The following is a 14,201-nucleotide window of genomic DNA, read 5'->3' as shown; positions in this document are numbered from 1 at the left end:
TACATCTGGAGCTTGAGCGATGAAGTTTCCATGCGAAGCAATGTCAGCGATAATTGTAACATTTCTGTTTCCGCATGTGTTGCCCCATAGCCTGTGACGAACGTTGAGGTCTCCACCGATCACAGTGCTATTTTGGTTGGGTAAGATGAGGTTTATGTCTCGCCGAAACACGTTGGATTCGGTGCATTCTTGTGAGCAGTACGCAGGTATATGTCAATGGTTTCCTGGATTTGAACTCCAATGGTTTCAATGATGCTAGTGTTGTAATGCGGTAATAATCGGTGAAGGATCCCTGGACGAAGAGCGATAGCAACATCACCCCCACGGCTGCTGACGCGGTGCAATCGATGGATAGAGTAGCTGCTAAGATGGAAACTCAACGATAGGTGAGTCTCAACAATTAACGCCACATCGATGTTCTGTTGTTCCAAGAAGTCAGAGAGTGGTATCTGCGTCGCCTTCATAGACTGTGAATTCCATGTAATAATCCGCATCTTATCGAGCGACATCAGTGATCATTTTGCCCTGGACTTTGAGCTTGGCCTCAACAGTGCGGGCATTTTTGAACTTGGGGAAGAACTTTACTTCTACGATAAGCATCTTCAGGAATGCTTCGGTGTCTTCAGCAGAAGAAAGAGTGGCAATGATACTTTCAGCTGAACGCTGAACAATCTCGGGCAATTTACAGACGTTGCGCCAGATTAACCCCGCTGCTTGACGGAATCGTGAAAATAGTCTCCAATAAAGCACCCTGGGTTGGTAATACCAACTTGGTATGTAGTTGCAATGAACAGAACAAGACGTGACGTAGGGCTTTGGGTTGATTTGTTCCTTTGGCGTGCGTTGTTATCTTTGTTGAGTCTGTTGAGGTTGCAGTATTGGGTTTAGTCGCGTCTGTTGGTGAGGCTGACGATCTTGATGTTGCTGTTACATTTGTCGCTGTTGCTGATGCGGGCGCAGCTGTTGCTGTTGCCGGTGATATGGTGGTTGAAGCGAGCGCTGTAGCTGACGCTGACCTTGTTATCGAAGGCACATTGAGCGCCTTCGCAGTTTACACATTTGTGGATCTCAGGCTGATCCTTTTACACACACTGATTTGTTTCATGTTCGGCAGCACATAGTCTACAGCGAGGTTTGCAGTGATAGTGGTGGGTACCATGGTCAAAGCTCTGGCATCGCTGACACTGTGTAAAACCACGCTTACCGCCACGGTATTGTTCCCAGTTTACAATCACCTGTTGTATGCTGGGCACCGGTTTAAGTTGATTCATCGAGCAGCCTTTCCGGAAGTGTACTAGGTACTAGTGTTGGGTTTCATGACTCTTTCGATGAGATTCATTCATATGAATCTTCAGTGATGACTGATTCGAATCTCGAATCGATTCTTCAAAGATTCATCAATCTATAGAGATTTATGAATCTCGTAAGTTCTATGAATCTTCAAAGACTCATGAATCTAAAAGATTGATAAATCCATTAAAATTCATATATCTCCGGGGATTCATGAATCTTTAGAGATGTATGATTTGCAAATTAGTTAATTTGCGCGATCTCACCAAACAACACCAGGTTTAACATCTTAAACAACATCTTAAACCCCTCGCGGCTTTAAGCCGCTCATGGACTGTCTCCCCGTAGCAAAACAAACTATCCGTGTAGGTTGTTGCTTCAAAAAGAAGAACAATGAGAAGCTCAAGCTCTATGAATTTTTGGAGATGTATAAATCTCATGGGATTCGAGAATCAAGGATTCGTGAATAAATCTTTTGCGATTCATTGGTGATTCAAGAATATTTGGAGATTCATGAATCTTTGCAACCGGGATTCAGATTTATTGAATCATTTCAAAGATTAATTCAGATTCATGAATCTGAATCAGATTTACCCAACACTACTAGGTACAGCTTCGATTCGATAGATTCGAATCGATAGATTACTTCCAATTTGTAGCTATGACGTAGCTCGTCAGCAGTCTCTTCCGTTTCTAGCTCTAGGAGAGACCGGATTACCGGCTAAAAAGGGCGTTCTTCTTGGCGGGCATGAGAGAAATACTCAGCTTTCCGCTCCGTTAGATATGCCGTGACACCATTTAAGTCCGTGCACGACAAACTAACAAAAGAAACTAACCTGTCTTTTGGAAAAAAAAACCATTGTAAACAGCGAATGAAAAGCGTACGATCGCAACATTTTAAGTACTTAAATAAGAAGAACAATAAAACGGAAGTTAAAACAAGGAACTAAATCACATTCAAACGGAAATTCAAAGTGTTGAGAATTTCATTTCAGAACATCCAAAACAATCCGAAACTCCAAAGGAACGATCCCCCTTTCTCCCCGAGGTAGCGAGGAGCACTAGCCGAAAGGTTTGGAAAGTTCTGTGTAGCCGCAGAAGCCGGAACCTTCGCCGCAGAAGCCGGAGCCCTCGGCCGCAACAACTGCCAACAGAACAACGGCAAGGATTGCTGGTTTGTATTTGGCACCCCCATACTTACCCCCATCTCAGTTTGTCTTGGTCGGTTGTCGCATACGACAGATTCTAGAGCATTCACTAAGGAAATGACGAAATTTTGCATAACACAACACAGCACAACGACGCATTATTTAACAGTATTTCCGTACTTTTTATTCTCATTCAAGTGAAAACAAAAACTTACAAATTTAAAAACAACGATTCATCCAATTCTTTTCGTGTTGTTTGACATTTTCCATGATTTCAAAATATTCAATGTATGCCGATCTTAACCATCTGACCTTGTCTGATTCAATTTTTGTCCTCTCTTTTCGCTCTTTTCTTCTTTTCTTTGTCTCCAGGCGTGTCTTGGCGATACTGATGATGGTCCAAAAACTGGTTGAAGACTTTCTTATAGTACAATAAATAGAAATTAAACAGAGTTACAATACAAAACAGATCTACATAAAAAAAACACACACACATGAAGCCCATACAACGCTTGGCCCGACCGAACAAACTGCCTTGGCCGGCTCCGAAACTGCTGCGGTGGTGCGTTGTGCTGCTTTAGTAGCATTTTAGTCGCATTACTCAGTTACTCAGGGAAGGTGGCGTTTGCTGGCTTGTACGTTACAGATCGAAACGAAACCAATCAACTGATCATTCCCGATCGACGGTGGAATAGTAATGCTGAACCTTCATCTCTCCTTCCCTTTCTCTTGAGCGATTCATACACACAAAAATGCAGTAACGTGTCTCGCTACTGCACTAACGAATGATGTTTTCTGTTCCGGTGTGCAAGGGATGCGCATCTTCTCATGTGTGTGTGTGTGTCGACGCGTCATCATCACACTCACACGAGTCCAAATTCCACTGCGAGACACTCCATCCTTACAGACGGATGCCCGGGTTGCGGGAGCGAACAAAGTTCAGCAGCTCGTCCGAATCTTCGCACACGAACGGCTTCAGATGGTGACAGGCAACGTCGTGCCACTTCAGCCCATCGTTGTAGAAGTTGTTCAGGATCGACAGGCACGATTCATCGTTACCCTGTGTGAAGGCAGAAGAAGGTGGATGGTGAATGGAATGGTTCTCCGGAACGAAGTACACTGTACCGAGCCCGAGCCCTTACCTGAGCCGCCTCACGGTTGTCCGGTTGCTGTTGGCCGTATCCGCCGGTGTAGCTCCAGTCGCCAGTGTTGCGCTGCGTGGTCGGTCCAATCTTGACGCCCGAGCCGGACCAGAACCAGCCGTTCTCGTTCGGGGGCTGCAGATCCGGACGATCGCATCCGGCAAAGTTACACTTGCGCCCAGACGTCCAGATGTAGCGAACGTTACCACGGGCGATGCGCTGCTTGATGAACTCGTTCTCCTGGGGCGTCTCCATCGAGACGGCATCCATGCAGTGTCGTCGGCAGATGTTACGGGCATCGAGCCAGTCAACCTCCAGGCTGCGGGTCGGCGCGTGTTCCCAGCTGAAGAAGTACGAATGCGCTACTCCGCGAGCATCACGGTACGTCGCATGTCGTACACCTGGGGGAAACGAAAAATAGCGCACCAGAGAGTCAGCCAATGGTAGACGAAGAGAGTTGCTTCTACCCGCTCATTACTTACGGTTGGCGCAGCTTCGGGGATCTGGCAGGGCTAGGCGACGCTGGGCCAGCACGACAGTGGCACCGATGGCCAACAGTGTCAGTGTCCGCAGTACAGACATGGCGGTAGTTTGCTGCAATGGAGACAACAGCGTACAGAGAAGACAGAAAGAAAGTTTCACTACCAGCTCATGCAAATCCAACCACCTCTCGACTCGGTGCCAGCTCGGGCGACAATAACACCAACCAGCGCGCGTTTTTCTGTGCACTCGTTTGCCCGAAACCTATCAATTCCCAGACCTCGATCGAGTGGATCGTTCGACGACGAACGAAGGCCATTAGCGGTATTGTTCGGGCCGATCGCGGGCTACCCCGTCAGCCGACTGGACCAAACCCATTTCCTTCCATGTGAAACGTGAAACTCGGACAAACCCCACCCCAATGCTCCCGGGAGTGCTGGCCACTCTTCCCCAGCAAAGCTGACCATGATTTCATCACACACACCCATGCCGCGTCGTTACAATGTTTGATTGTTGTTTGTGATTGTTATTATTTTTCCCGATGAAATTGATTGCAAAACGGACCGAGCCGGCCGAATGATCGTTTATGATCGAGTACCGGAATTGTACGCCAGCACCGACCACCACCATTGGGGTGCTTGGGAAGCTAACGGGTGGTTTCATGGTAACAATACCCCTTGGCCGAAAATGTAATGGCAACCTGGTAAATATTTTACCTTTTTCCGTGATGTTGTTCTGTTCACGGAAAAGTACGACGCACGAGCTTAAGCTAGATCGAAGATCGGAGCAAAACAATAACACGCTTCTCACAGCTTCACCAAGAAGTGCGGCCTGGTTCCGGCAATCGCTGTAGGAATCACCGTTCACCACCTCCACCTCCACACGTCACGGAAGGGAAGATGCCGTAATTTAGGCAAATAGCTCACTGTCATTGCATCAATAATGACTAATTGCAAACCTAACGAACTCGTTGCCGGTGAGCCGCACCGAGTCGCGCAATGGAACAAAACACACACACACCATTTGCTCACCGGAATTATTCACCCTCCCATCCCTTCAACTCATTGCCCTTCTTCTTCGCACCCGCAATTTGAAGGTTCCGCCGTGTCACCGAAGCAGCCAATTGCCAGGGGTCCAATCTTAATCTGCGAATCAAGCCGCGCAATCAAGTCTTCCGAAAAGTGGCATCCAAGGCTGGTGCCTCCTTGTAGTGACGGTTTGGAGGGTTTTGTTGTTGTTGTTGTTGTTGGCTTGTTCTCCCCCGATACCCTTGTACACAGACAGTGTGAGCACGGCTCGCGTGACCAATCAGCACCATTAAATCGATCCATCCATCGGTTTCGTCCGCATATCCGATCGATCGGCTTGAGGGGATGCGCTCAAGGATGAAAAGGACCTGTCTGATGATGGGCACGGTGCAGCCGTTTTCTCGCGAGCGCGCACAGCAAAAATGCTCGTTTCGAGAAGATTCGCTCCGTTTGCGCAAATGGTCGCGCTCGTGCGCTTAGATGCCAAGCAGCGCAATAAGCGCTAGCTGTTTGCGCATGCATGTTTTAACGGTTTCTTCATTCTTTGCTGCAAACTGGTGGCAACGAGTTTTACGGCGCACTTCAGCACTTCCCCCTTCAGCGACAAACGCGACTGGCTCCTAGAAAATGTCCAGCATGACCTCACGTAAACGACGGATGGCTCTTATCCAGCGACACTCTACAACGTTGGCTCGATAATGAAGCTTGTTGCGCAAAAAATAGGCTGCAAAACTACAACGAAGCCTCGAAGTTAGAAGACTCGAAGGCCGGTGACGCAATCGTGATGGATGAAGATGGGGATGGGGCTTGCACCAGCAGCTGGGGCACCCAGATCAGCAGACGGCACCCCATTCCGTCGTCGCTGGCTTGGGATGCATCGTGACCGACACACTCTTCACGCGTGATGCAATTGCATATTGCCAGGCTGGCTTTGGACCCTGCCTACCGCGTATCCGCGTATGGGACAAGAATGGGCGTATGTAAAACGGTGACAACCAGCCGCATCACAATCAACCAGCGTGCCAGCTGAAACATCGAAACTTTCTCCGCGGGTGTGCTTGCGTATGGTAAGATATTACCCGCATGACACTTGCGCACTGCGCACAAGGAATGAGGCCGTGTAGTTGAGGTCGAGAGAAAAAAAAACACATACACACACTCTGCAAGGGTGTTGTCGTGCACGTCCCATACTGAAGAAGAAAAGGGCATAAAGTACAGGGGCAAGCAGTACAAATGCCTGTCTGTGTATGTGCTCCTACTTGCAGAAGGTGTCATGGCGTACACGGTGCGCAATGCGGTGGTGGCCTTTTTTCCCAAAATTACGATGTCCACATGGTTACGCTAGCGAGGGTTGCGCATCGGTGTGCACGAAGCTCGAATATGAATGAGCTTTAAGGCCCCGGAGGGCAGCGCTTTCCCGATTGCTTCGCTCGTAAACGCAAGTGTCCCCGATTGGGACGGCCACTACATCCCGAGGATGATCGCGGAGATTATCTTAAAGGGGGAAGGGGGGGGGGGAGGAAAAAAGGGACAGTGACAATAGCCATAGAACGCGTTTGTCACAGCAACACCGACAAAATGACGCCTTTCTAAAAGGGATGCGGAGCAGCATTCCGGCTCAACCGACGACAATTGCCCTTCTGGAGCACTTTCGTTTGCAATATCAACCCTCCTCCCTCCACCCCCAAAATGGCACTGTATCGGTAAAAGTAAAAGTCATCGGTCCCCACAATACGCGCTCCCACCAAAGACAGCTTTCCCGGCTTTCCCGCTGCGCCAAACAACAGCCAACCGCACCAGGATGCACCAAATCTTGCGCGGAATGCGTTTGATTGTAAATGGGAGGTGCATTGCACTGCAATGGAACCGCTTTTACCCGGCGCTCGCACATAAACCTTGCTCGCGTTGGCCACTTTTAAGTCACGCCGCGCTTTTTGCACTTGCTTTGGCGCGCGCGCGCTCCCGCTTGCTAAAAAAACAAGAACCGGTCCCCAATCCACCCAACCACCCATGTTAATGCTCTCGAGCATTGCCACTAGCTTCACCATTCGGTTGGCAATTGTTTGACTGCCGGTTTGCGCTGCATCCGGTGTCAGACCCGGTGAGGTTGTGCGGAGTGTGTAGAAAGCCGGTTGGCTAACGGTCTTCGTTGGATTCCCCGACCGGCTGAGCGCGACGCTAGACACGGTGCGGCGGTGCAAAGGGAGGTTCGTTGACATCGCTCGCGCTCCAAGCGAACCGGTGTCTGGGAGGGTGGGCCGAACGGCGCACAAGTCCTTGTGCCAAGAACCTAACGGCATACCACTAGGCGAGGGGGCTAGTTGAGGCTGCGGTTGGGTGCAGTGGGATGGGCTGGGAACCGACAGAACCGGACCGGCGCGGTGCGGTGGGTTGGGAATCGTAAATGAATCGTTTCCAAAGAATCCAACGAATCAGACGATTTGGATCTTTCCTGCGGGCGAGCCAAGCAGTGATGATGAATGGGTTGCGCCAAGCAAACCCGGCGCGGAACTACGGCTAGCACGCCGGGACGCCCCGGGGGGGTTTGGGGGCTTGGGAGACAGCTAGCTATTGTGTGTACTCACTTAACGGCTAATTAGCCCTGTGGCCAATTGTGCTTCTCTCCCCCGTCCCCGTGGCTGCTGTTTGCTATTCAGATCGGCAGATTTGCGTCTACAAAACACGCTGACCGTCGCTATCGCGCGCGCGCTCGCGCCGTAGATCGACTTGCATTACAAAATTGCATGTGCAACTACCATCGCCAAACAGTGTAATGACTGTGACTCGCTGACCCTTCCCCTCGCTGTGGGATGGGAATTTCATTGCTACCTGAACACCTCGTCGCACCCACCACCTCATCGTGGGAATGGTTTGAGTTATGTATTTATTTATTTTATTCACCCACCCTTTTTCCCCACAATCCAGCGGTGGTGCGTCTTCGCAACCCGGATCCCCGGGAGTGGCAAAAGTGGGTGTTGGCGGGTGGTGAGGAAACGGTAGCTGTAATTTCATACTTCTCGCGGTTTGTAGCACCATTTTGTTGTTGGGTTCTGCACGCAATCGAGAAGGTGACGATCAGACCGCCCATCAAGCCGAACCGAATCATCGCACACCCTGGACGCAGTGACACACTGCCATACTTGTGTCAACGATGATAAAAAGGGCTTGGTCAATTATGTACCCGTGCGTGCGTGCGTGTGTGTGTGAGGTATAAAAAGGTATAGAAAAAAAAAGAAACCTCCGTTAGCGAACGGCAACAACAACCTTCGTATGGTAATAGCTTATAGACGACCTATGCTATGCTTTCATCAAGTGTGTCATCAAGTGTGTCAACTCGCGTTTGCTTAGGATTTTCTCAATGATCCGAGGGAAGGAATTAGTTGGTTAAAAACAAGTTGAACATTTTTGTGAGGAAATTGCATCATCAGCAACAAAATCCGTCCGGTGTCAATCGTTCGAAACCCGCCGAAAGCGTCACCAACAACTTTCTATCGTTACCCAATGGTAAATCAATGGAAAGCAATTGTTCCACCGGCGGAACCCCACTATTCCCGATGATGTGATTCAAGCGATTTGCAGACCAAAGCTTAAGCAAACCCACCTGTGCCCGCCCGCGGCATGCTTTCTCGCGCCCAAGGTGGTCAAAAGCGACCGTGTTTCAATTAGTTATGTTTGTCCATGGCTTTGGGAATTTTGACCACCATCACCGGGACCACAGCTTCAGGTAAACATAATCGATCACCCGGTAAGAAAAGAAAACAAGGCAAAAAATCCCGATCTCGAGTAATCTATCACGTGTGGTCATGGTTTTTGGACGTGTGTCTCGAGCATGTGTGCGCCTCAAGGGTGGGTCGAACGGTTGGGATGGCCATTAGGTTTCTCCATCCTCCATCCAGGACGCTCTCGTGCCGGTATGGATTGAAGGACGTCCGCCCGTACACTTTGGGGGACATCGATGGGGACCCAAAGCAGCAGCAGCAGCAGCACATGGTGGCAAAGGAACCCGTTCCGGTTCCATCTCCGGTACGCGCAAAGTTTCACTTTTGGAAAGGAACGGCTCGCACACACATTACATTCGAAAGGGGCGCCGTACTTGGGGGTCCACCCGCGAATCTAGCGGGGTCCCCCAACCCCAGTTGAAATTGGACTGGCCGCGAAGGTACAGACCGTCCGGTCTTGCAAAGCAAAAGCAAGCCGCAGCAATAATGGCGTATACACACGGAATCTGCTTTGTGACGGCGCTGTGGCGAGGAAAACGGGTTTTGTCACTTTCTTTCTGCGCCAGTTTACCATCGGCGTGACGGAACACGGTCCTCACCATGTCAGCTCTCCGTTCCCGTGATTTTCTTCCCCAGTGGCGACAGCCACCATGGGGGAACAGTTTTTCCTTTCTCGTTCGTCTCCCGTTCGCTTGTGACGAAAATTGGATGAACCGGCAACGGCATACGGCGAGATACGGAGATAGCTACACTGATAGCCGTTCATCCCGCGTCCCACCCATGCCATGGCTGTTGACGAGGTGATAGTAATAGGATGCTGATATGGGTTTTGGTTGCCAATGGCCATGTACAGCGTTGAAAGAGTGAATGAGAGAGCAAGAGAAAAAACCGACACGGAAAACCGCGATTCCTTACGCGCAAACAGGGAAGGAGATAAACGTGGCTTTCGTCGCTTTCGTCGCTTGATGCCGTTGCAAATCTTTTGTATCGCACAAGGTACCCGGTGCGGCATTTTGGCCGCGAGCGACATCCTGACCGAAAGGAATGCGAAACTAGCATGTGTGGTTGCGTTGGCAGGCCTGATAGTGGCGGAATGATTAAAAAAGGCATAAACTACAACAATCTGCGTTGCGTATTTTCGTGTTTTGAGTGCCGCACGCACGCACGCAAACCCACCCAGATGGGCCGGCGGCAGGTTCCGGTTAATGTAGGTTCGCCTCACCTGTCCCTGATCTTGGCAACCCTTTTTCCAGTGTGTGTGAGTGTGTGTAAGTGGTTATGTGTGCACAATGTTTCGCAGCAAAGGCCAGAAAGTGTTTTCACTCCAAACCGACGCGGCGGATCGTGCTTGTTGTTGGGTGTGATCCTCGGTACGGAGCTGAGTCGCGGAAGGGTGGCAAGGGTAGATCGCTTTCATTTTCAAACCCGAAACGGGCGATTCGCTGCCAAGTGCACTGGTTGAAGGGAGTACCAACGATTGATTGGCGATTTTTTGTTTTTGTTTTTGTATGTTGCCTTCGCTCTCGCGTCTCCCGGTTGGGACGTGAGCATGGGTAAGAAAGTGTTTATCGATCGTTTGCCTTTATTGGCCCTTGTACACTGGGGGATGGCAATGTTTTGTAATAGGCAACATGATCGTTTTGAGTCAATGAGAGTGGTAGCCGTAACCTCCTGTACCTTAATTTTCTATCTATCTTCATAAACTTTAACGATCAGCGATCGGTTAGCAGCCACATTGGCTATCCTTTCTAATCGATGCGCGCCTCATTGCAATAAAAATACTGTTCGATGGAGTACCATTCGCAGTAACTGGTACCGGTAACCAGTATCAGCCCCATTGCACGTGCGGTTGCAAAATGCCATGCAAAGTGTGTGAGTGTGTGCTACCGAAATTGACCTTTGCCAGCGTACGTAAAGTAGCGGGGCATTGCAGTTGCAAGGGGCTGCGCTAGTACTCTTCCAAATCGCTGGCAGGGCGAAAGTCGTGAAATGTTACCGCAGAATGGTGCTTATCTAATGGCTGTGAAAGTGCTCATAATACCAAATTGATGGCCACTCTGCACCCTTTCGCTCTCGCTCACCACGAACACGACGACGTGTCACGAAAGGCATGACATTAATGTCAGCGGCGGTACCATTCCACAGGGAGCTTCCTTGTGCAGCTTCTGCTACACCTCGGAGTGATATGTAGCACCCCGTCAATCGAGTCGCACCGAGTACACCCCCGATCAAATTGAATCGAAATGGAAAGTGTAAAGCTGTGTTCCCCCGGCCGATTTCAACAGGAAGACGTGTTGCTTGGCTGCCGTTCCCTGTCACAGCTCCGGCGGCACGGACGGCAAACCCATTCGCATAATAATCGTACCGAAATGATTGGAACGTGAATTTGTAGCGGAAATTAGCAACATCATGGCGGTAGCGTGCGATTCGGTACAAATCAAAGCGCTCGCACTATCATTTTGCGTTTTTGTTTCGTTTACGCCGCTGCCGACGATAAATGGTACGGCATTGTGTGTGTGTGTGCATGATTGGCAGAAGAAGCGCATGTAAAATTTAGCATGCAAAAGCTTTCTATTTCTTGCTGCTGGCTTGCCGATGCGATTGACGGGTGTTAGTTAATTAGGTGCTAATGCGTGTCGTCGGCTGGCAGAGAGGAAGCTCAAATTGCATCATCGTGCCGATGATAAAGCTATCGCACGTTGTTAAACGATTCGGAATTTTATTTGCTTTCAATGTATACATACATAAAGAGATGGCTGTTGCGTGCAACATAAAAACCAAATTGGAATTTACAATAAGAGGGCGAAATCGTTTAATTATGTTAAAGGTCCAATCTATTAACTCAAATAATATTGCAGCAGTGGAGATGCTATTTTTTTACTGAATTTTATCATTTGTTTTGTAACTGAAGTTATGATTTCAAAATATTTTCCATAAGATAATATCAAACCAGTTACCAATTATAAACATTTCTACGAAGCTCTGATGTGTGTTTTAGTGCTTTCTGATTTTTTCTTCTTCTAAAATTAGCAGCAGTTTCATAGAGTTCAACTTGCCGTAGCTCAAAGTATAAACTCTGATTGACAGAGTTATATTGCTACCAGCTTCTTGGTCTTTCGCAGAAACTGATTTTTGACCTGAAATGAGTTTGTGTGCACCGTGAAAAGATTTCCGTGAAATAACTTTCACCAATTAAATCGATCATGTTAATCAATCATCGAAAGTTTTTATTCATGTGTTTCATATACACATTTCTAATCACATGACGAAAAGCAAAAGATTCACGTCAGAACTTTTATCAATTAAATCAATCATGTTAATCTACATCCAACAGTTTCCTTTTCGTGCAAACTGGTCTGCTGGCACTTTTTTTTCTACTTAACTAAAGAAACCAAATTTAGCGTTAACAATACTGCATCTCTTTTCCAAAATCAAAATCTACAACGTGTACTTTAATCAGTAACAATTGATTAAAATCAATTAAAATAGAACCACGCGAACGTCACCGCACGGAAATGAACCAAAAAAGGTAGGTTGATACAGTAACCGAAACATTTAATAAACTGAAATTAAAGACGTTTTACAACCTCCACGATATTCATACTCTTTGGTATAGTGCACCACATAGAGTCGCACAAAAACTACTGCCAATCGTTTCCTCTCTTTTGGCGTGTTACTGCCCGTTGTAACTCTTTACTGCCCGTGCGAACGATCGCTACCATTACGAATCAATATCACTGACCACTGACTTTCTTTTAGACCTCGAAAACGCTCGAATGAAAGTGTGGACTTGCTCCAGATATTGTTCTAGTGTCACGTGGAAAATTCGCCATACTGCCGCCGTGTACGGAATGCCCCCTGGTTCACCTAATGTGTGTACGGAGCGCAGACGGAAAGGAGAAAATATACTGTTCAAGCTTAAGCCAAATGAACCAGCCGGAAGAACGTCGAACGTCAGCTTAACCGTACAAAGCAAACCACCCCAACAACGGCAACACGATCAACATCAGCAGCAACTTCTTCATCACAACGGCAAGTCGGTTATAACGGTTTTTCTCCGGTCGATTTCACCGTTGGCACCCGCCACACCTGAGCGACAAGTGTGGTGAGCCGTGTGTGGCAAACAACCCCAAACAACCTCACTGCACTGTGCACTTGTGCGAGATCGCACCCTACGCGGGTCGTGGAAGAGTCCTGAAGGAGTACGATGGCACGAATTGCAAAGTATGTGTACCGCACACAGCCCACAACACGAGTAGTAGTCGCGGTAGTGATCGAGTGAACGTGCTTAAAACGGGATCCAACCATATCGGATTAAACAATTGCTCACTTACGTGTTGCTAGACTCTGCTTTGGCACTTTGAGCACACACTACCGAAATCACAATGCAATATGTGGATCTGCGCTTGAGCGAGGAACCTATCCGCTTTTATGCTGGCACGTTGGCAAGCTTAGCATAAAACTGAACGCAAAACGGAGTCGCGACTTCGGTTTATAGCTGATCGCGGGAAGGCTACACCACTCTAGATCAGCCTGCGCGCGTTTCTCTTGCACGGGGCGCGCTCTCTTTTCTCCAGAGAAGATCGCCGTACTTGGACGCTCATTTCTTGGTTGCAGTCTCGCGCTCAGTGCCTCTGTGGTTCTCTTTGGCACGGAGCCAGTCATTGCTGGAATGTTCGACCCGGAGCAGTTTGGCGGGAATTTACGGTGCTTCAGAACTAACTCGTTGCAACAGTTATTGAAAGTTTACAAAAATCTTTTATAAAAAACAAGCATTGCCATTGCCATAGATAGAGTTATTCGCAACAACAAATTACATATTTTGCAAACTTCCAACAGGAATATTCAGATGGAAGACATTCCAAGTACGAAGGTTTTCCATCCTACACTCTCTATCGCGCTCTTTCAAAACATTACTCTCTCGGTGATCTTCTCTGGGGCGAGCGTGATTTTGGTGGGGGTGCTGCACAAATGATCATCACAACGGAACTGACATGCGGACATGCGAATACTTGCCAATCGTACGTCTAGGTACAGTTGGGGATGTTTTTTTTTTATTATTACGCTCAAGCTTGTGTCCAAAGGCCATTCCACTGCACCAAGAAAGCTCGTCTGGGGACCGGTCGCTGGTATCTTCAGAGAGCTTCATAACTGGCAAAGGCCACGATTGCCTGACGAATCGATGTGAACGCTACTGCGGTAAATAAATTCAATCAAAATATCTATTAAATCTTCTGTACCCGCATGACCTTACCACGCCAGTGTCTGTAATCCATCAATGGTGGATACTCTTCCAGTGCCCTCTGCCTCATCGCACTGACTGGTGGTTGTTGTTTCTTTTATTCTTCTTCTTTTGAACAGCATCAGCCAGCTATGCGGAAAGCGAAAGTGCAC

At 48.4% G+C, this 14,201-nt stretch overlaps 1 protein-coding gene across 1 annotated transcript; it reads right to left on the bottom strand.

Moving 5' to 3' along the window:
- Nucleotides 1-2,596: 2,596 nt before the first annotated feature.
- On the bottom strand, nucleotides 2,597-13,285 carry LOC120957218 (uncharacterized). The gene is made up of 4 exons (XM_040379296.2): nucleotides 13,142-13,285; nucleotides 4,063-4,174; nucleotides 3,581-3,981; nucleotides 2,597-3,498 (listed from the first exon to the last, which is right to left on the bottom strand). The coding sequence occupies exons 2-4, from the start codon at nucleotides 4,160-4,162 to the stop codon at nucleotides 3,340-3,342; spliced, it is 660 nt and encodes a 219-aa protein (XP_040235230.1). The 5' UTR covers nucleotides 4,163-4,174; nucleotides 13,142-13,285; the 3' UTR covers nucleotides 2,597-3,339.
- Between the last annotated feature and the right edge of the window lie 916 nt (nucleotides 13,286-14,201).

Source organism: Anopheles coluzzii, chromosome 3, assembly GCF_943734685.1.
Source record: "Anopheles coluzzii chromosome 3, AcolN3, whole genome shotgun sequence".
NCBI classification, from domain to species: domain Eukaryota; kingdom Metazoa; phylum Arthropoda; class Insecta; order Diptera; family Culicidae; genus Anopheles; species Anopheles coluzzii.
The sequence above is the reverse complement of the archived record's forward strand: the minus strand, read 5'-3'. Positions and strand labels throughout refer to the sequence as shown.

Excerpts from the sequence above, each read along its gene's own strand:
- LOC120957218 (XM_040379296.2), bottom strand. The coding sequence starts at position 4,162 with ATGTCTGTACTGCGGACACTGACACTGTTGGCCATCGGTGCCACTGTC. Across the intron at positions 3,982-4,062 it reads TCCCCGAAGCTGCGCCAACC|GTGTACGACATGCGACGTAC; the intron begins GTAAGTAATGAG and ends CGTTTCCCCCAG. Across the intron at positions 3,499-3,580 it reads ACAACCGTGAGGCGGCTCAG|GGTAACGATGAATCGTGCCT; the intron begins GTAAGGGCTCGG and ends GCCTTCACACAG.